This window comes from Anthonomus grandis, chromosome 4 (assembly GCF_022605725.1).
Source record: "Anthonomus grandis grandis chromosome 4, icAntGran1.3, whole genome shotgun sequence".
NCBI lineage: Eukaryota > Metazoa > Arthropoda > Insecta > Coleoptera > Curculionidae > Anthonomus > Anthonomus grandis.
This window is the reverse complement of record NC_065549.1, coordinates 13,153,202-13,174,362: the sequence shown is the minus strand read 5'-3', so window position 1 is coordinate 13,174,362 and position 21,161 is coordinate 13,153,202. Positions and strand designations below refer to the sequence as shown.

Genomic DNA, 21,161 nt, shown 5'->3' with positions numbered 1-21,161 from the left:
AGAAAGCAGTGATAATGACAGCTCGATGGATCCTTCAGGTGCTAATAATGATGTTACCATACAGGAGAGGTCAGAAAGTTCTTAAGATGATAATGTTCCTCTATTAAGATGCATCTGAATACTTTTTACACTTCTTTAGTAAGAATATTTTAAAAACTTTGCAGTATACAAATGAAAGATGCTTGGGTTAACTCTTGTTTTATACTGTTGCAAAAAAAAAAATGAAAAACCACTCAAAAATTTGTGTGTGTCGTATAATTTACGACACATTTGTTATTAACATAGAAAAAAAAAACATGTTAGTATGTAAGGCTTAAGTTAAGTTGTTATGGATAACTTCGAACAAAAGAATATAGCTGGGGTAAATAAAACACAGCATAATGTTACATAAAATATATAATTGATTTATTTATAGAATATGTATTTTCCTATAGCATAATATATTAATATATCTCTTGTGGATTGTGCTTTAAGCACTTACAAGTCCCATTAATAATAATAATTATTATATATCAATTATAGATTAGATCATAACTATTACGATAGCGTAACTGTATATGTATATATAATTCTTTTTTTAATTTTTTTTCTTTAGTAATTCCTCCTATATTTTATTATACAATAATAATTGCAATTAAGGTGCGAAGTTGTACTTTTGCCGAAAAATATTCAAAATTTTGCCACTACCGCACTTTAGGATAATAGTAAGCCTTTTTCTCATGTAGTACAACCCAGCAAAACAAATCGTATTTAAGAAAATATTTATTAATCTATAGGTACATGCGTTCCAGCCACTTAAAAATAATATATTTGAAGTATTTTTTATATATTTTTTTAAATAATACGTATAATATAATTAATACCGCGAACCACATATTACATAGACAATGTACAGGGATGACTGGAATTACAAGACACAGCACGGGTATTCTATTTCTTATAATAGTAACTATACAGGAATGCGCAAAAATACGGTAAAAAAAGCGTTAGCTAAAGACACAAATTATAATAAAATATAAAGACACTAACAATAATTATATTTATAATCTCTGGGAGTCATGATTTATAATTCTTAAAACTTTTTTATTTAAATAATCTAAAACAATTTCACTTCCTAGTTTTATATGGTGTCCCAAAAAAACCACATGCGGTGTAACTTTGAACTAATTTGGACTAAACAATCCAAAAACATTTAGTGTAACAAGTAGGAACTATTTTCACTAAATTTTGTACACCCTAAGCAGCTTGATTGACTCATTCTAATACATTTAATAAACAAATTGAACTTAATTTAAGCCCTGGAAGACTCGAAATTAGGAATAACGAAGGAACGCGCCCGATAGCAGTCTCTTTGTAATCATAAGACCATAATCTTTCGTAGTATCTTTAGTAATTTGTGTTACGTGCAACATTAACAATAACAATAAAAAAGGTATTAAAAAACCTACTGTTTAATCTATAACATGGATAAGGAATAACAAAAATGTGTCCCAATAATGTTTTGCGTTTGAAACTAATGTGAATTAAATATTGACTGTATAATATTCGGGACAGCTTATATGAAATTTGAGTTAAAAAATAAACTTTTATCTACCTATATTTCCACACCCAAGTTCGATTTAAAAAAAGCACTTTTCTAAAAATAATCTCTTGCAACTCGGCCCTCGACCTAGATATAATACTATAAAAGCTAATAACGGCTACAATATTATACAAATAGATACTCTGTTCAACTACACGCACATAAAATTACAACATCCTGTACAGCAGCGAACATCACATCGTTTAATTTGATTAGCACCACTCAAAAAAGTATAAAAATACAAAACGAAATACGAACTGAAGCTTTTTAGTTTGTAATTTTACAATAAAATAATGCCTCGTATATGGGGGGTCTCAACTAAGAGATTGTTTCGAGGTAAATTAAGTTAAATTTTTCTAGTAAGACAGGCAGTCTTTGGTTTATGTAAGTTATTGTTGGTTTCAGTAATAAATGACTTCTCAAATTTAATTTGGTTTACAGTATAAGGAAGCTAGAGTAAAAGCTCGCACAGTACTAGCTACTATATAGTTTTGAATGACAAATAAAGTAAAAATTGGCAATTTAAAAAAGGCAAAATATCGTCCAAGTAACCCAGTTAATAAGTGTTCTAGTCAGTCAACTTACTGAGTAATATACTGAAATATTTGAGTGTTCTAGACAGTTTATAAAATCTCAGGAATAACCTGTTGCGATATCCTAGGGTATTCAGATTTAAGGGATATTTATTTATTAGATTAGAATTAAGAAATATTAGAAAATACTTTATAAAGAAGTTTTTATTATTTCTGAATTTACTTATTTTTTGTTTAACTAAAATTATCCCATTTTCATGCTTCGTTTTTTTTTTTATTGTTAATCCTAATTTGCAAACGTTTCCCTAAATGGAATACACAAAAAAATTGAAATGCCTTTTTATTCAGACATCTATTAATCTTAAAAACTTTTTTCATTACTAAATTGCTTTTTAGGCAGTTTTGTTTTAAATGTTTCGATGTATATCGAGCAGTTATGTTTCAAAATTTTAAATTTTCGTGCCAAATTATTGGGTTTTTCCGGGAATTTCTTGTTTGGTCACCTTACTTCCAGTATTCTTTGATCTTGTTTAGGAGATTTCTTGATTCTTAGTTAAGTTTTATGGCCTTTATGATCACCAGATCTAAATATTCGCTTTTGTAGGGTTCATTGAGATAAAAAGTTTTAGATCTAGGCGTTTATAACTCGTGGAATGAATAACTTAAAAAGACCAGAAATTTTTTATTTCAAAATGGATATAACCCTTTTTAAGATCAGGAAACCAGAACTCAAAAAAAGTGTCTAAAAGGGAAAGAAGGCAACTTCTATCCTCCCTGACCTAAAGGACACTTAGCTAAAACAACTCTGGAACACGTAAATTTAGGAATTGCTTATCTAATTTGTTTAAGAGTAGTTATTATACTCCTCCATCGAAACTTCCTAGTTATCTGAATGTGTAACCGACTAAACTACAGCTTGTAAAACTGAGTTTCAATTGTATATGTAGAAAAATCTTGTTGATCTATTACTGTAAGTTTTCAAGAAATTTACTAATTAAAAAACTATTTTTAAATGATTCTAATAACTCGACAGATTTTATTCTTACCAACTTTCCCATTTCCTATATAATATGAAGGGCTGAGAAAGCCAAGGGGTACAAGTACATATTTTTCATAATGGAGTTAAATGCAGAAACTTACTCTTAAACACTTTAAAATGTTCGTGGCTAAGGGAGATAAGTGGAACTCTATCATGTGCTAACATCTAGTGGCGAAAAAAAAACTACTGCTTAAAAGTGCTTTTTAGTTTAGAAGTCAAGGGATACATGTGCCGCGAGTCACTTGTACCCATTGGCTTCTAAAAAATAGCTGATAATTTAGTTTACTAAAGCTGTTGTTTTCTTTTACGCATTGTTGTTGTGTTTAAATTGTTTACGTGTTGAGGCTATCAAACTTGATAAAAAAATGTCAGAAGATAGTTCTTTTAGCCTTTTTAATGGTAAGTTCTACTTTTTATCAAATCCAATATTATTATTTATTGTAATTTGAGTCATTTAATATGTTTAGGTGAGGTTTTAAGGTTAGGTTTCAATGTATGTTGTTAATAATATTATTTGAAAGCTCGTAACCATCTTATTCAGTTGTCCTACTTTCAGATAATAGCGATGATGACACTGATTATAACCCAGAGGCAGATAATTCTTCCAGTACTAGTTCAAGTAACCGTCCTGAAGAAGGTAAGAGTAGGCCTTAGTTAATTATTATTATTAATATTACTAATCAGCCGATTTCATTATAACGTTCTTTTTCTCTAATAGGCAACTTTTTATTGATAACAAATTTTAGAGTAATAATTAAAAATTAGTCTTAGTTTTGACATACACAGCTTAATTAATTAATCTAAATACAAAATTTAAATTTAATTTCAGATCAAATGGAAGAAACTGAAGCAGAAGAACCACCTACAAAGCGGCAGAAGCATCTTGGTAAGAAAAAACACGACGGACTGAGGAATGGAAAAGGCAGAAGTCTTCAAGACTACGAAACATGGGTAAAAAGTACACTGACCGTAAAGGTAAAGTACACAATGAAAGAAAAGTTCAGGCATACGACCATGAATGCCGCTATAAATGTTGCGAAAATATGAGCGAGGAAAAGCGCCACGAATTTTTTAATGAGTACTGGGGTCTGGCGAATTGCGAATTGCAATCATCATTTTTGAACTCTGCGATTATAATAGAAGTTCCGCATAGGAAGAAAGAAAACACTGTACGTGGAAAGTCCCATTCTTGTCAATATTTATTAGACGGTCTAAGGATCTGCAAGGATTTTTTAAAAAAAACATTAGATGTGTCAAATAAGCGTGTTGCCAACATTATTGCTAAAAAGAAAGAATCTCGAACGGGAATACCAGCTCGAGACCGTAGAGGGCGAAAGGTTCCAACCAATAAAATTACCATTAAGAAAACTGATTTGGTCAAACAACATATTGCTATGTTCCCTAGATATAGTAGTCACTATTCCAGACAGCAAGCTCCAAACCGAACATATTTAAATGCTGACTTAAATCTGAAAAGATTGTATGACTGTTATAAAATCTTTTGTGCGGAACAAGGCATATATTTAATACATGTTTCAATCTTAGTTTCCATCGAGCACATACTGACACTTGTAATAATTGTGACAAGTTTAAATTAGCTATTGAGCATGGAGATCTGGAAGCTAAACAAGCTGCAACAATCGCTAAAGAAGTCCTCCTACGTAAGTCTGAAAGTGCTAAAAAAGAAATGGATAATGCTAAAAAAGAAGTAAAAGATGATCTTGCCCATAAAGCTATATGTTTTGATCTTCAAAAAATGTTGCCCACGCCGGTATTAACATGCATAAAAATGTATTATGCAAGGCAATTATGGACGTATAATTTTAATGTACATGATATTGGGACCGATGATGCGTTTATGTTTCTTTGGCATGAGGGGCAAGCATCAAGAGGATGCGAAGAAATGGTATCGTGTTTCATCCAGTACATCAAATCATTGCCCTCTACAGTCACTCACCTCACTGCTTTCTGTGATAATTGTGGTGGGCAAAATAAAAGCCAACTTACGGTAAAATTTTAGTTGTATGTTGTAAACACAATGCAGATTGAATTTGTCGACCTAAAATTTTTGCTTACTGGTCATTCTTATAATCATTGTGACCGAGACTTTGGTAAAGTGGAAAATACCAAGAGAAACACAAAAAGAGGTGTTTTCGTTCCTAATGACTGGGTGGATATTAAAGCCACAACTAGCAAAAAGTTCTTAATGAAGAAAATGTTGGATGAAGACTTCCTTACTTTGGATCCCATAAGCAAACATTTTGTGAAAGCTGTTAAGGGTATTAGAAACATGCAGTGGCTGCAGTTCAGAAAAGAAAGTCCTTACACTTTGTTTCACAAAAATACATTTAATAAAGAAATGCCATTTTTAGAGTACAACATGCTTGCAAAAAATGTTGGAAGGATTCCAAAAACCTTGCCTTCTCTTATCCCTAAACAAAATAAAAAGAAAATAAAAGCATCAAAGTACCAAGACCTTGTTGGCCTCCTACCATTTGTATCTCCCGTACATCACCAATTCTATAGATCATTAGACTATGAGGGAAATCGTTTGGTGCACACAAGACAGAACATCCAGAAACAGCAAGAAGCGGTTCAAGAGGGACATCATAATCCTGACGATGATGAAAATGAGGATCCAGAACATGAAGACAATGTTTATAGCAGTGACTCAGAATAGTTCTGCAAGTGGTATTTAAATGACATTTTTATACAAACTGTTAGTATTTTGTTAAGCCACCTTTCATTGGAAAAATACATTTTTCTAATTTATTTGTATCCTATGTTTTATTAAACTCCTAATTTCTATGAGAAGCCAAGGGGTACAAGTGATGACTTTTATCAAATATTGCCTAATAATCAATATGAAAAATACTAAAAAGCATATTATTTTTCTTTATTATGATAGTCTAAACCCTAGCAATTAAAACAAAACTAGCTTGAATTGCCATACTTTTGCCTGCATTTGATTATAACAATTTAACTTTAATTTGAGTTTTCTCAAAACTGACTTCAGTACACTTATACCCCATGGCTTCTCAGCCCTTCATATGAGGTGCAAATACCTTCAACTAATATGATGACTTATTATTAATAAATAATATGAAATGCAGCAGGAATTTATAGCTAAATAAGTCCAAATTGTAAATAAAACCGACATAACGTTTTAAGGAAATTTCACTATCATAAATCAAATTATTTGTTAAAATCACTTCTTTACTTTACTTGTATTTAAAGCTTATTTAATATGTTTTTCTCAATATTTTTTCTGAAATATTAACAAACAAGAAATATATGTTTAATAATAATAAATAATAAAAACCTACGGAACTTAAAAAAAAATCTGTATAGGGAAAAGTACAAAAAATAAAATTTGTGTTTTTTTTTGTTGAAAGTCGAGGATTTATTCCTGCAATAAAACTAAAAAAATATAAAAACTTAATTTGTATATGAAAAGCTGAAAAATGCTATTAAAAGTGATCCATATTGACTCTTTTTCTATTTATACAGTTGTAAATTACATTGCAAGGAAAATATTGCTTTGTATAAGAAAATTCACTTAATTCTCATAAAATCCATTTTCTCCCAGAAAGCGTTGGATGTTTTGCATTTTTTTTTAATTGTGAAAATAAAAATTTACAGAAACAGAAGTTTCCATTTTGCCTAGGAAAACCAGTAAGAAAAAAAAAAGTAATCCCTGTGAGATCAAAATTTTTTTTTGAAAATAATTTTTTTGTTAGTAGGAGCTATACATAAAAAATACATCTCTATTTTTTCCATAGACTAGTAAAACGTTTATGGTTAGTAAGTAATCACCATTAACTCACTTAAAAATTGGCATGGGCAAAAAAGTGTTCTTCAATTCACATAAGCATTACAATTTTTCTTATAAAAATGAAAATATTATTGACAAAAAGGCATTTAAGCAAACATATAACGATAAACTCCACGATAATAATGACGAACAATTAAGATTAAAAAATTAACTTTATCGTCAAAAGGATTTAAGATCCCTAAGAAAATTCTCTGAAATATGTCCATCACACGAAACCTGTCAGTTTATTTTACGGTTTGCGTACTGTGTTTTATAAGAATGTAGGTGAACCAAAAACATTATAAATAAAGCAACGACATTTTTAAGTTCCATAAAATCCAGGTAAAAAATCCAATTGTTAATTTTAAAGAAACTTTTTCACGTTTAATCTAAAAGAAAATACGACTTAGCCACAGGGAAAAACTCCCATATTTGAGAAAAATTTATATAACTACTGCATTGATACATAAAATTTCAGATATCCCTAGAGAGTATGATATTAAATTAGCTTACTGCAGGAATAATTTCACTTAATTTTTTCAGGTTAGGGACAACATAATATGAGAGAAAGTTTCGTCTTAGCAGTTTGCCACATGCGAAGCTTTACTAGTAAAAATCATACAATTTCTTTTAAAAGCTTCAAGATTTTTTATATAAAGCCCTGTTTCATATAGAAAAATCTTAGCTTAATCAAGACTTTATTGTAGCGTTTAAATTTTGTATATGAAATCTGCTGGGATCGGTTTTTTTTTAATGTTTATAAATGACAGTTATTCCCTGGCTTCATTTATGGAGTGTTTTTTTTTATAAAAGAATATACTCGTAAAAGCTAAAGAGTAATAAAGCAGTTATTTTATCATATAAAATCAAAAGCGACTTTATTTTTAAATCTCATATAAAATTATAAGACTTTTTATCCCTGCAGGTTACTAAATTATTGACTCGTTTTATTTCCTGATTTACACTCAAGTCATCATTTAAGTTCATTTCTTTTCTTTTTTTTTCCTAATATCTAATAGTAAATATTAATACATGATTTTCTTGAGTGGGTTTTGCGACTCAGGATTGATTTAAGAGGAAAGAAGATTGTGGAGTACGTGTCCAATAAAACTGAAGCTTCTTTAATTTATATGTCGACATTTCGACCTTTATAAAGACATCTTTAGGAAATTACAGGGGTATTACAAATTATTATTAAAACAATTTGTTTCCCTTAATTTTAATTTTTAATTTAGCATTTTATAAATAGGATATTAATAAATAAATATATGAAGCGCGTTAATGTTGTAAAACTTAAGGAGAGAGAAAAAAGGGACGTATAAATTAAAGAAGTTTCAGTTTCATTGGATTCCTTCCCAACAGTCTTCTTCCCTCTTTAATAAATATGAATAACAGTCTCGGGATAATTAAATAACTAAGGCAACCACTAATTCATATTATTTCTAGATATTACTAACCTTCAAATGGTACATATTCAAATTTCGTGATATTTTGACATTAATTCTTCAGTTACAAGGGTTTAAGTGACATAATTTTTATATTTTTTAGAAACAAAGTTTAATAAAAAAGCCGAGTTTAGTGTATTGATAAAAAAAAGTTCCCGTTAGGCTTAATAATGAATTAAAAAGGCTTAACCGGCTAATTCCATTTAATATAACAATTTGCTGCCAATATGCTGGTTTCAGACATGTTCTGATCATCCAAATGAGACTGTTACTCAAAATCTTGATGGATAGTCGCAAAGTAAATATGCCCGAGATTAGAAAGTTACAAGTAAAGATGTATTATCTCACTCTAAGGGCTATCTCCGCGACGAAGGATTTTGGAAACTGCTGATCTAAATAAATCTACAAAAGAGCATCCAAACGACTCAAGTTTCGGTTTTAACTATATTTAGTGGACATTTTTAAACGTTTTAGGACTTTGTAATTTAGATAAAGCTCTTTTAAAATAAAAACCGAAACAATTATGGGAACACCTCTGTCTTTTTTTTAACTACTATTAGGACTCTTTAACCATTGTAAATCTATCCAATTTTTTATCTTTGTAAAAAATACAATATTAACTTTAAGAGGTCAACAGTTTAACTAGCAAGCAGTCAAAAACCTATATCTGTTCTTACAACCGAAACTACTAATCATTATTATTTAATTCAATCACATTTAGTTCAAATTTTACCAGGGTTTTTTGCATGGTTTGATTCTCGCCTTTTATTTTTCAATATAGTATGTAAAGAGATCGCTTTCAGCATAATTTCGATATTTATTAAGCCGATTTTTATCCCAAAACATAGTCTTATCTTTTGTGCATTTGATATATTTTGTTTATGAATTATGGTACTGTTAACAGCTGTCCTTAATAACTAATGTTACTATGTCCAGGTTCGGTTATATTAAAGATTCTCTTACAGTATTGCAAAATTCTTATTAGTTTTTAAGCTACAAGGAAAAAATCTTCAAATATTCAAAGAAATTATTACAAAAGTTACCAACCACCGTAGCTTAGAAACTAAGTGAAACTAAGAGTTTTGCAACATTGTAAAAGAATTTTGAATGACTATCACAAACGACCAGTTTTATCTGATTTAACCTACCTCGTAGCTGTAAAAGTAATTATTATACTGGAAAGAGTTATTTAGCAATTGAAAAATACCCAGTGATCAGGAAATTACGATATCAACCCACTAAACCTTTAGCCGATTTTCTATATGTGATAGTTTCTTCAATATGTCTATATCCAAAATATAATCAAGTAAACTCTTTTAATCATTTTGCATGTTATATTATTTTAAAAAAAATACAATATTAATTTTGAGAAGTCAACTTTTTAACTAGAAAGCGGTAAAAACCTATATGCCTTTCCAATGGAAACTACTAAATATTACAGCTAATTATTATTTAATTGACGCAAATTTAACTAAAATTTAACTGAAATCTCTTATTTAGATTCTTGCCATTTAAACTTATTTATAGCCTGTAAAGAGATCGCTTTTAGACTATTCGATAATTTTTTTAATGTGATTTTTATGGCAAAGCATGCAGTGTAATTTTTTTATATCTGCAAATAGATTTAATTTTTTTTTAATGAATTTTGCCATTGTATTGAAGTGCCTTAACCCGTTTTTTCCCAGAGTTCCGATATTAGAAATGTCATTATTGTCCCGGTGTTCCAAAATTGGAAAGACCACGTTGTCCCCTCTCTTTTCTGAGAAGCGTGCTCTTTCCGTCGCGCGGTCGTGTTAGTGTCGTTCTGGCTAGCATAAGAGAAGGTTTGATGTACGTTTTTGCAAATTTTCCGCATTTAGTGTGCTAATTACTGATTTTTTTTTAAAGTTCACAATATGGCGTTAAAAAAGTAAGTATAATTTTTATAGTTTTGATAATTAAATTGTTCTACTGCAAAGAATTTATTGTAAGTGATGTAATTCAAGATATTTTATATACCCAATATGAATATTATTGAAAGTTACTAAATGATTTGATCGTTTTAGGTTGTTCCTATATTGGAACACTGGGAACAAACGGGGACATAATTTTTTTTTATTGTAGCTATTACACGACCCAAGAACTAATGTTGAAGATGAGCAGTTTTGGGCTGCAGATGTTTTTATCACACCTCCAAACGATGGAAGGGATTCTGAAGAGGATTCTGATGATGATGAAGTTCCTTTAGCTAATGTAAATCACCTTAGTAGTCGTCAAAAGCAGTCAGAAGCTTGTGCTAAAATAAAGAACATTGATGGAGTAGTTAATATTGGAGATAATGATCAGGATAAAAATATTGAGGAAATCTTCGCAACCAGGAACCTCAGGCCATTCTATCGTAAACGATAACTCTCCTGAATTATCTGATGGTAATGCAAGCGACGATAGCGATAATATACCTTTAGTTCGCTTGGTAATCCAAGCTAATATAAACAGAACGAATTTAGAAAAAAGCTGGGAAAAAGTGGAATTGAATAACTCCTTCTCCAATTTGTTTCTCCGAAAGAGCCTGGCGCAAACGTCGACATATTTCCAGATGCTGTTGCGTGCTTTGAATCATTTTTTGATATGGAAATATGTAATTATTTAGTAGAAATGTTTTATTTGTATGCCAGCCAAAAAGGCAATCATAATTTTAGTACTGATGCAGGAGAACTAAAATGCTTTATTGGTATTATATTTATCCGGGCATTTACAAGTTCCAAGATGGCGTATGCTTTGGGAGGTGGATACTGATACATACAATCCATTAGTAGCAATCGCAATGCGAACAAATCGGTTTGAATTGTTAAAAAAATTTGCGCATTGTGCTGATAATAATGATTTAGAAGACAATAAATTTGCGAAGTTGCAACCACTTTTTAACATGTTGAATGACCGATTTTTGTCTTATGCTCCGCTTAACGAAAAACTGTCTATTGATGAAAGTATGGTACCATATTTCGGAAGGCATGGAGCGAAGCAGTACATAAATGGTAAACCTATTAGGTACGGCTATAAAATATGGTCCTTGTGTGAAAAATCTGGGTACCTAATACAATTTAATCCCTATCAAGGTAAACAAGCAAATAGGCGCTACATGGACTTAGGATTGGGAGGATCTGTAGTGATGACCCTTTGGAGAATCTTAAGTTAAAATTTATGGCGACAGATATTTTTCCTCTCTAAAACTAGTCAATTCGCTCCAGAAGATTGGAGTAGGATATACAGGTACAATCAACGGGAATAGATTAGAGAATTGTCCTTTGCGCAATAAAATGCAATAAAAAAAGGGTACAGGAGGCAGTTTTGATTATTCTACAGACGCTAATTCTCAAATAGCAGGTACCTTATGGAATGATAACCGTCCTGTTTTAATTGTAAGTAGTTGCAATCCGGTGAATCCTGTTGGTCAACTTAGTCGGTGGATTTCCAGTGAGAAAAAAAAATGCCTGGTTCCTCAGCCTTTTGTAGTCGGGTAATACAATAAATATATGGGTGGAGTGGACCGAATGGATCAAAATATACACAACTATAGAATTCGGGTTAGTTCCAAGAAATGGTGAAAAGTCTTTTCGCATTGCTTGGTAGTATTACAGACTTCAACCAAATGGCGAAAAAGTGGATTTTTTCAACCTATTTCAACTGGAGGACGCCCTAAAACATCAAAGCCGTTAGAGGCTCGGAACCATAATCAAATTAGGTACGATGGTTTGAATCATTGGATTATTCCAGCCACAAAATAGAATAGGTGCGCTCTATGTCACAAAAACTCGACTAAGATATGTGAGAAATGTAACCTCAATTTACATGAGGCTTGTTTTAAAGACTATCATTAGTCCACTTAATAATTATTTTATGATTTTTTAAATTAAACTTGACTTTTGTTCATAAGAATTAAAGTTGGTTTTAATGCACCCATGTGTTCCCAGTGTTCCAAAAATGGAACATCAATTTAAAAAATTAAAAAAAAATATTTAGAAACAAAAAAACAAATTTTCACAGAAAAATATAATTAGTTAACTTGATTTTTTTCTACAAATATAATTTCCAAAAGTTTTGCAAAACTCGGGCATAAAAGCTAATTTTAATTTATTTAAACTTGGGAAAAAACGGGTTAAATAGCTTATGTTACTCTCTCCGAGTTCGGTTAAATTCAAGATTCTTTTACAGTGTTGCAAAACTTTTATTTGTTTCTAAGCTACAGGGAAAGTATCTTTAAATATCCAAGGTAATTATTACTAAAGGTTGTCGCAAATCACCCTGCAGCTTAGAAACTAATAAGAGTTTTGCAACACTGTAAAAAAATTTTGAATCACTATCATAAACGTCCAGTTTTATCTAATTTAACTGACCTCGTAGCTGTATAAAGAATTCTAATAGTGAAAGGAGTTAAATTTAAAATATCCAGTTATCGGAAAATGATGATATAAGCCCACTAAAGCTTCAACTTTTTACCATATAAAGTAAATAGATATTACAGTTGATTTTTTTATATTCCATAGTTTCTAATATCTATCTAATCTATATCCAAAATATAAGCAAGTTAACTCTTAATAATTTTGCATCTTATATTATTATAAAAAAATAAAATATTAATTTTGAGAAGTCAACAGTTTAACTAGCAAGCGGCCAAAAACCTATATCTGTCCTTCCAATCGAGACTACTAAATATTACAACTAATTGACACAAACTTCATTAAAATTTAACTCAAATCTCTTATTTACATTCTTGCCATTTAAGCTTACTTATAGCCTGTTAAGAGATCGCTTTCAGGCTATTCGTTAAATGTGATTTTTATGACAAAGCATGTAGTGTCATTTTTTATGTCTGCAAATCAATTTACCCTTAATTTAATTTTGACATTAATAGTAGACCCTTAAATAACTTGTTTTAATCTCTCCGAGTTCGGTTAAATTCAACGTTCTTTTACAGTGTTGCGAAATTCTTATTAATTTCTAAGCTACAGGGAAAATATTTTTAAATACTTAAGGCATATATTACTAAAGGTTGTCACAAACCGCCCTGTAGCTTAGAAACTAATAAGGGTTTTGCAATATTGTAAAAGAATCTTGAATCTATCTACCAACGACCAGTTTTATTCAATTTAAGCGGACCTCGTAATTGTATAAGAAAATCTTATACTGGAAATAGATAATTGGCAATTACGAAATGTCCAGTGGACTCACCAAAGATATCGATTTTTACCCTTTTAAATTAAATATTTATTATTTAACAAATTCGGCTACTATATTCAACTAATACACCTATAAACATCGTTTCACAATTACAGTTAAAAAAAGCCCTGTTTCTATAATACTTTTCTTGTGTGTATGAATTTGATTCATCATGTTTTCCTCTAATTGAGCACTCACTCACGGTCTAAAATGGCACGAACACCAAAATAAAAACTTAAAAATGAACATAAAACTATGTCATTTTAACTTCTATTAAATCCCCATATTGTGCCATTCTAGCCCGACCGGCAAGCCTACCTTACCTAACTGCACTTTAAAAAAATAAAAATAAATTGCACTTACAAAAACGACGCGATAACAAAAGAAATAATCACCCCGACCACCGTCAATAGCAAGGCCCAAATATAAACCAAATGTTCTTTGTAAAATTTCTTGAAAGAGACCCCCTGCCACCAGAGGGCGGTGGAGTTTTTACCCTTAGCGCTGTGGGTGGGGGTGGAGCTGCTTGGGGATAAGCGGGTGACGGCAGATACGTCACCGGTCATGGTGGTGAAGGTAACCGGTTGGGAATGGGGGCCGGTTAATTCGCCGGCGGTTGGAGCGAGACGGATCGGTGCCACGCGTGCGGAATACTCGACTCCCGGCTCCAGGGATTCGATGGTGCATTTGGTGTCTGAACCACGATGGACCTGAAAAACGATCGAAATGTATATATGAATAGGCAGACTATCCTAAATCAATGTTATTAAAAAAAAACATAATAAATAAGTAGTGGGTTAAAACTCTGCTCTCGTGGATACCGCACTACTTATTAAATATATCACAAGGTGATCAGTTGTCTTTGAAATAAAGTCAGTATACTTTTAGTACAGTCATATGGAATTCTCAACAAATTTCCGTTTCATATTTTTACTATCGTTTGTGGTTCATGCGAAAAGCATCCTACAAAAAAATATAGACAATTTAATTCACTTCATAAACGCAAAGCTGTACAAGCAATTGAAAAAAAGTTAGAACATACAGTTGGGTTTGATAAAAAATTATACTACATACGCATTTTTTATAAATATTAATAATGCATAAGAAATACATTGTTCAGTGTATGTATGCTGGCGACTCACAACTGTATATTTTTGTTTCTATTGAAGAAATGAATTATAATTCATTTCAACGTAAGTTTCAGCTCGATTTAATGAATCTAGAAAACTACGCGAAAAATCACAACCTCAAATTAAATGCTTAAAAATCTAAAGTCGAAATTATATCCATTTGTAATGACGTCATTTTTGTTTATCTTTGCTTAGCATATTCCAAACAGCGGCGACAACAAACGTTTGAAAAAAATTGGTGTCTGATGATTATTCATCTTTTATATACTAGGTTATTATATACTATATACTATGTCACTGTCAATCAAAAATATTGGTTTGTCAACTTGTTCTTGAAAGCTATTTCGAAAAGTGTTAAATAATGCCTAAAAAAAGATATAATAGGTATAATGAACAATCGCAGCTGATCGATTTTAAATAAACTCCTGGACAAAATTATCGCACCACTAATTATTTTGTCAAGAAAATTTTAATAAAAATAAATATCAGTTAAAACAGTTATAATATCTTTTCTCGTATAAAAAGCAGATCTGGACAAAAACTATGTTTATGCTTTATCATGGAACATGCTGCTCGTGAGGAGTGAGAATACATCCGCAGGAAAGTTTTCATAATTTGATACGAGGAATGCTGCGAAGACTTCAAGCGGTCATTGCAGCTAGAGGTGGCAATACACGTTATTAAGAATTCATTATGGGTCTATTGTTTTATTTTTGTATCAAAATTGAAGTTAGTGAAAATCGATGCTTTTTCTTGTATTGAATTTAGTTACTTAAATCTCGTTTTGTTAAATAGAATATAATTGTTTTTGTTAATTAATAATGCATAGTTAACAATGCTTATAAGTTTGCTTTTATCTTTATTTAAAAAAAATCTCTAAAAATCAAGTGGTGCGATAATTTTGTCCAGGAGTTTATATTGGCTTTTTTTCAACTGGAAAAGGAACAAGTCCGAAACGGAATTGCACTTCAAATTGAGAATGTGATACAGCGAGCCGCAGATGCAACAAAATTGAGCACAACAACGATCGCAAATATAAAGAAGAATGGGATAAAATCAGATCAGGATTACGCAGTCCGTATATCTTCCAAGCAAAAGACAGCAAAAACCAAAATTACAAAATATTTAAAACATAGAATTCGGGACACAATTTATTCTATGTACGCCAGAAAAGAATATGTAATATTGGCAATAATAAGAGAAAAGTTCAGGGAAGAAATTGAATATTTTGAGTTTTCCATTGACTCCTTAAGAAGATGGATCAATAGTATAGGCTTCAAGTGGAAAACATCAAATAACAGAAAATATTTGATGGACTTGCCAAATATTGTTCATCAAAGAATCAATTTTTTAAGGGAGTATATCAAAAATAGAATTGTAGGTCCGGAAGGTTTTACTCCAGTTTTCATTGACGAGACGTGGATTTTTAGCAAGGGATCATTTCGTAGTAGTTGGCAAGATGACACCAAGCACACGGATTCAAGGAAAAACAGTGAATGTAAAAATTATCTATCTTTTTAGATTTTTTTTAAATAAAAACTATTGCCCTTGTAAGGGCCCTTTAACTTCATAATTTCATCTGTTTCATAGTTTCATACAATTTCTCTATAAGACAATATGAGGGAATTTAACTCCATACACTACTCGTATGTGCATGGAACATTACTTATTAATTATATTAAATTTATGTTCTGGAAGAATGATTTCTAAAAGAAGAGAATTGAATTATCTTTTATTTTTAAGGTCATCGTTATATCGTGGTCCACGCCGGAACCAAAGATGGCTTCATCAAGGGTGCAAATTTAATATTCAAGAGTGGATTAGAGACGGGAGATTATCATGACAATATGAACAGGAAAAACTTCAAAAACTGATTTAAAACTCAGCTGGTTCCAAATCTTCCCCCAAAGTCATTTATAATCATGGACAATGCAAGTTACCATTCTGGTTTATTAGAAGAAGTCCCGAGAAAATCTTGGACAAAGCAGAGACTGACCGAATGGTTGAAGAATTGTGTTAGGACAGAACATTTTACCTTTAGGACACAAAATTTTGCGACTGCCACCATATCATTGCCAGTTTAATGCAATTGAAATGGTATGGTCGGAATGTAAACGAAAATATGATCAATATATTTCCAATTTTAAGGCGTCACCTTTAGAAGTTCTGACTACATGGCAAAGGGTAATAAACGAAATTTCTATAGATCATTGGCAAAAATATGTTTTTCATACAGAAAAGGTAACTGAAAAGACTTGGGAGGCAATACAAGTGTGTGATGCCTATGACATTCTGCCACTTGTGATTACGACTGACGAAGACGACGATGACGAAGACAATATCGCTGATTTCAGTTCTGACTCTGACAATACTGACGAGATTGATTAAGCTTTTTTTATTCTAGCAAATTTTGTTTTATGATCGTCGTTTAAGTATTCAATCATATCGTTGCAATTTCATTAGCTTGGTAATGCAATATGGCGTGTTTTTTTTGAGTTTGTATGTTTTATTTTTTGGAATGGTATTTTCACTTTAATGTGTTAATATATTCCTTCAAGCAGCATTTTTTTCGTGAACAAGTAAATGAAATTGTCAGTATTAAAATTTTTCCCAGTGAGTTAAAATAATTTTATACCACTATTCACAATTTTGTAAGCTCGGTTTTGTTACGTCTACTGCTCGTGCCGAATTCTACTTTTCAAATATGTTGTGGATTTGGTTTTTGCGGTCTTTTGCTTGGAAAATATATGAGCAGCGTAATCCTGATCTGATTTTATCCCATTCTTCTTTATATTTGCGATCATTGTTGTGCTCAATTTTGTTGCATCTGCGGCTCGCTCTATCACATTCTCAATTTGAAGTGCAATTCCGTTTCGGACTTGTTGTTTATGTCCTATTATTTATGATTAATTATAATAATATTTGTTAATTGTTAAGTTTGTATAATAAATAATAAAAATAATAAATAAAACAATAAATACTACAAGATTTTTTAAAAATCTTTTGGGAATGAAAGTATATACACGAATATAAAAATATAATAATATGCTGCTAAAATAAATCATTTGTTAATTTCTGAACGTATAAAAATACATAGCAGACTATTAATTCCTGAAGGCGATGGTAAAGTTTCTAACCTAATATTGATTGGAAAAAATATCTACGCCATACGTTTTTTCTCACCTGGATGACGTAACTACAAATGGGTATAATTTCGAATTCAAAATTCCTGTATGCGAGTTGCCTATTAATATCCCATATAACAATACAATACACATACAAATACAAAAATATTTCATTTTTCAGTTTTATAATCAAGTTAAAATTTTGTGTTCACTTATTATGACAAAAAGAAGTGTCTCTCGATTAAAACAACCGTGTGCCTGCACCATCAGTAAACTGCAGTACAAGTGAGACAACCCTTTTAAAGACCTTAAATAACTATTTACGTTCCTGTTGCAATAAATTTTAAATATTCATGAGCCAAAATTAAAAGAACCTATATTTGAATAGGAATGTAAAAACATAAAAGAACTAACGCCAAATGACCAAAATTTATTAAATATGACAAATAGACGAAAGCATCATTTGTTTAACTTTATTTATCGGATTATAAAGAAAGGCCAACCGGCAAAGTTGCGAGATGAATTTTTGGATTTTGAACACATGAAAACCAGCATTAAACAACTATATTATATATTTTCTAAAAAAATTAAATCACAGTTGCTAGTTGAACAAAGAATAAGTTAATTAACATCAGGTACAAAATAGGGTAAAAATGTAAAAAAAAAACAAAAAAAAAATGATTCTTAATTGCCATTAGCTGAAAACTGTTTTTAGCCCCTGTGAACATCGACATTTTGCATTTTGCGTTTTTTAAGGTCTTAAATATTGGGCGTTACCCTCCTTGGTTCTTTTATCCACTGCCGCTCTCTCGTTCTGGATTAATTTTCTTTATTATGATTTGTTTCCTTTTGATTTATTTTATATAAATCAATTATTTTTAAGGTTTATTTCGTCTGTATCAACAGATTAACGGTTTTTATAATCAAGAATTAATCCTTTTTGTCAAAATTTTAATTGGGTTTATAACTGTATTTTATAATTTTATATATGGGCAAATAAAACATTTGAATTTTGAAGTGTTTTGTGCCAAAAACTAAATTTATTAAAATTACCAGGTTCAATCAATCATCTATTTTCTTATCGGCATGTTTATGTCAAAATTTAGAATAATGGAAAAATTAATCCAAGTATAATAAGTATCGGCTTTGGCACAAGGCTCAGTTTTGGGTCCATTAATTTTTAATCTTGATACTATGGGTTTACATGGTATTTGGGATAGGAAAATCTTATGTGTGCAATATGCTAATGATCTCGTTTTTTATGTCCTTGGTAAATCCCATGACGTTTACCTTAGCAAGGTAAATAATATATCTTAGGTTACACGCTATTGCTTAGATAATAATTTTACAATTCCAAGGGATCAATCGGAAGTAGTCTTCGATACAAGAAAAAGATCACGGCAGATTAATAATATTACATTAAACAAAATAATTTTCCAGTATTACATAGCTACAAATACTTTGACGTTATTCTTGATATTTTTTTAAAAATTGACAGAATACAATACAAATGTATATAAATTTGTCTACGAGCAATGAATTCATCCCAGAATGTCGCCGTATTGGTCGGAAGTTTGGAACAACCATTATGCTATCCGAAAGAGTATTTAGCATCAAAATTCTTAATTAAGTTACAATTGAAAAACAATTTACATTTAAGATAGAGCAAATTTGGTTTTTGCCTCTCACAGAAAAATATTGACAAAAGAAAAACTCATTTTAATTAGCTAGTGCCTATGAAATCAATTGCAATCAATAAACAATGAAAAAGTTAGACTTTACTTTCGGCTCTACTACTTTCAATAGATTACACAAGAAACTTTTCACGATAGATTTATGAACCTTAGTAGTGTTTCTTTTTCTGAAGTCGAATTAAAATTTCTTAACAACAATTTAAAATTTAATCTTCCTACTAGAACAGACTGATGTGTTAGGGAATCATTGGCTGTAGAGGCTGAAAATGCTTTACAGTCAACAGATATATCAAATAAGAACATTTTAAGAGCAAGAATAATTTCCTTTTTCAATCAAAATTGTTTCCTTAACAATAAACAGAGAATAAATCAAAACAACAACAAAATATTAAGATCAATAAAAAAGAAAATGAGGGACAACGATATAGTTTTTACAAAAGCCGATAAGGGATCATGCTTACTTGCCTTAAAAAGAGACGAATTTTAAAGTCTATATTTCACTATATAGGTTTTTCTGATAAAGCTATTAATTTCATTAATTCTTATTTAAGCGGTAGGGTGCAGCGAGTCAAGATAGAGGAAAATGTATCTGAACCCTTGGAAGTTGATAATGGCGTGCCTCAGGGTGGTATTTTAGGACCCTTATTTTTTATTATTTATACTTTTAGATTTTATTTTTATTTAAAAAACTGCCTTTACCATTTTTATGCTGACGATGCTCAGTTGTATTACTCTTTTCTGCCAGAAGATGCTAAAAATGCCGAAGCAAAAATTAATCAAGACTTACAAGCCATATGTGATATTTCTTCAAAGCATTTTCTAACATTAAATCCTTCTAAGTCGTCTGTAATGTTGTTATTGGTAATACTGTTATTGGTAATAAGCAAAAAATTAACCATATTTTAAACAGCAACACTATTAATATTAAGATGGGTGATGCTAATATTCCTGTTGTAGATAATTGCAAAAGTTTGGGCTTAATAGTGGAATTTGCGATTTCATCAACACGTTTCTAATGTTCTAAAAAAAGGGTATTTGGCTTTAAAATTAATTTACTTGCATAGGCATTATCTAAGTGAAGATATTAAAAAAATGTTGTGTGACTCTTTAGTGCTGTCACAATGCAATTATTGCGATGTTGTTTGCGGCTGGTGCCTAGACTATAATGACATGTGCCGATTGCAAAAGCTTCAGAACTCATGTATTCGCCTAATTTTTGGCATACGCAGACATAATCGCGTTTCCCATAGACTTTCCGAGCTGGGGTGGTTAAATATGCAAAATCGTAGGGTTGCTCATTCACTTACTTTTTTTTATAAAATTCTTAAATACCGTAGTCCACCTTACCTATACTTTAAGATTACTTTTAGAAATGATGTTCACCATTTGGGCTTAAGAAGAAACACAATTCATATTCCAAGACATAAGACTCAATTATTTAAAAGGTCATTTTCCTATAATTTTGCATATCAGATGAACGCTTTGGGCATAAATTTTAAGTTGGGTTTGGTGTCTGTTCAGACTTTTCGCAGGGGAATGATGGTGCGTCTGATGAGTCAGCAGCTGTCTGCGTAAAATATTGAAGGGTCAATATTGTTAGTTT

At 30.8% G+C, this 21,161-nt stretch overlaps 1 protein-coding gene across 4 annotated transcripts in view; it reads right to left on the bottom strand.

Moving 5' to 3' along the window:
• Positions 1 to 378: 378 nt before the first annotated feature.
• The window catches only part of LOC126735713 (fibronectin type-III domain-containing protein 3A), a 259,517-nt gene continuing 238,734 nt past the window's right edge, over positions 379 to 21,161 (bottom strand). For all 4 annotated transcript variants that reach the window (XM_050439790.1, XM_050439791.1, XM_050439792.1 and 1 more), the window contains one exon: positions 379 to 14,319. In XM_050439790.1, coding sequence (XP_050295747.1) covers positions 13,969 to 14,319 — 351 coding nt within the window. In that variant the 3' untranslated portion in view covers positions 379 to 13,968. The remainder of the gene's footprint in view (positions 14,320 to 21,161) is intronic.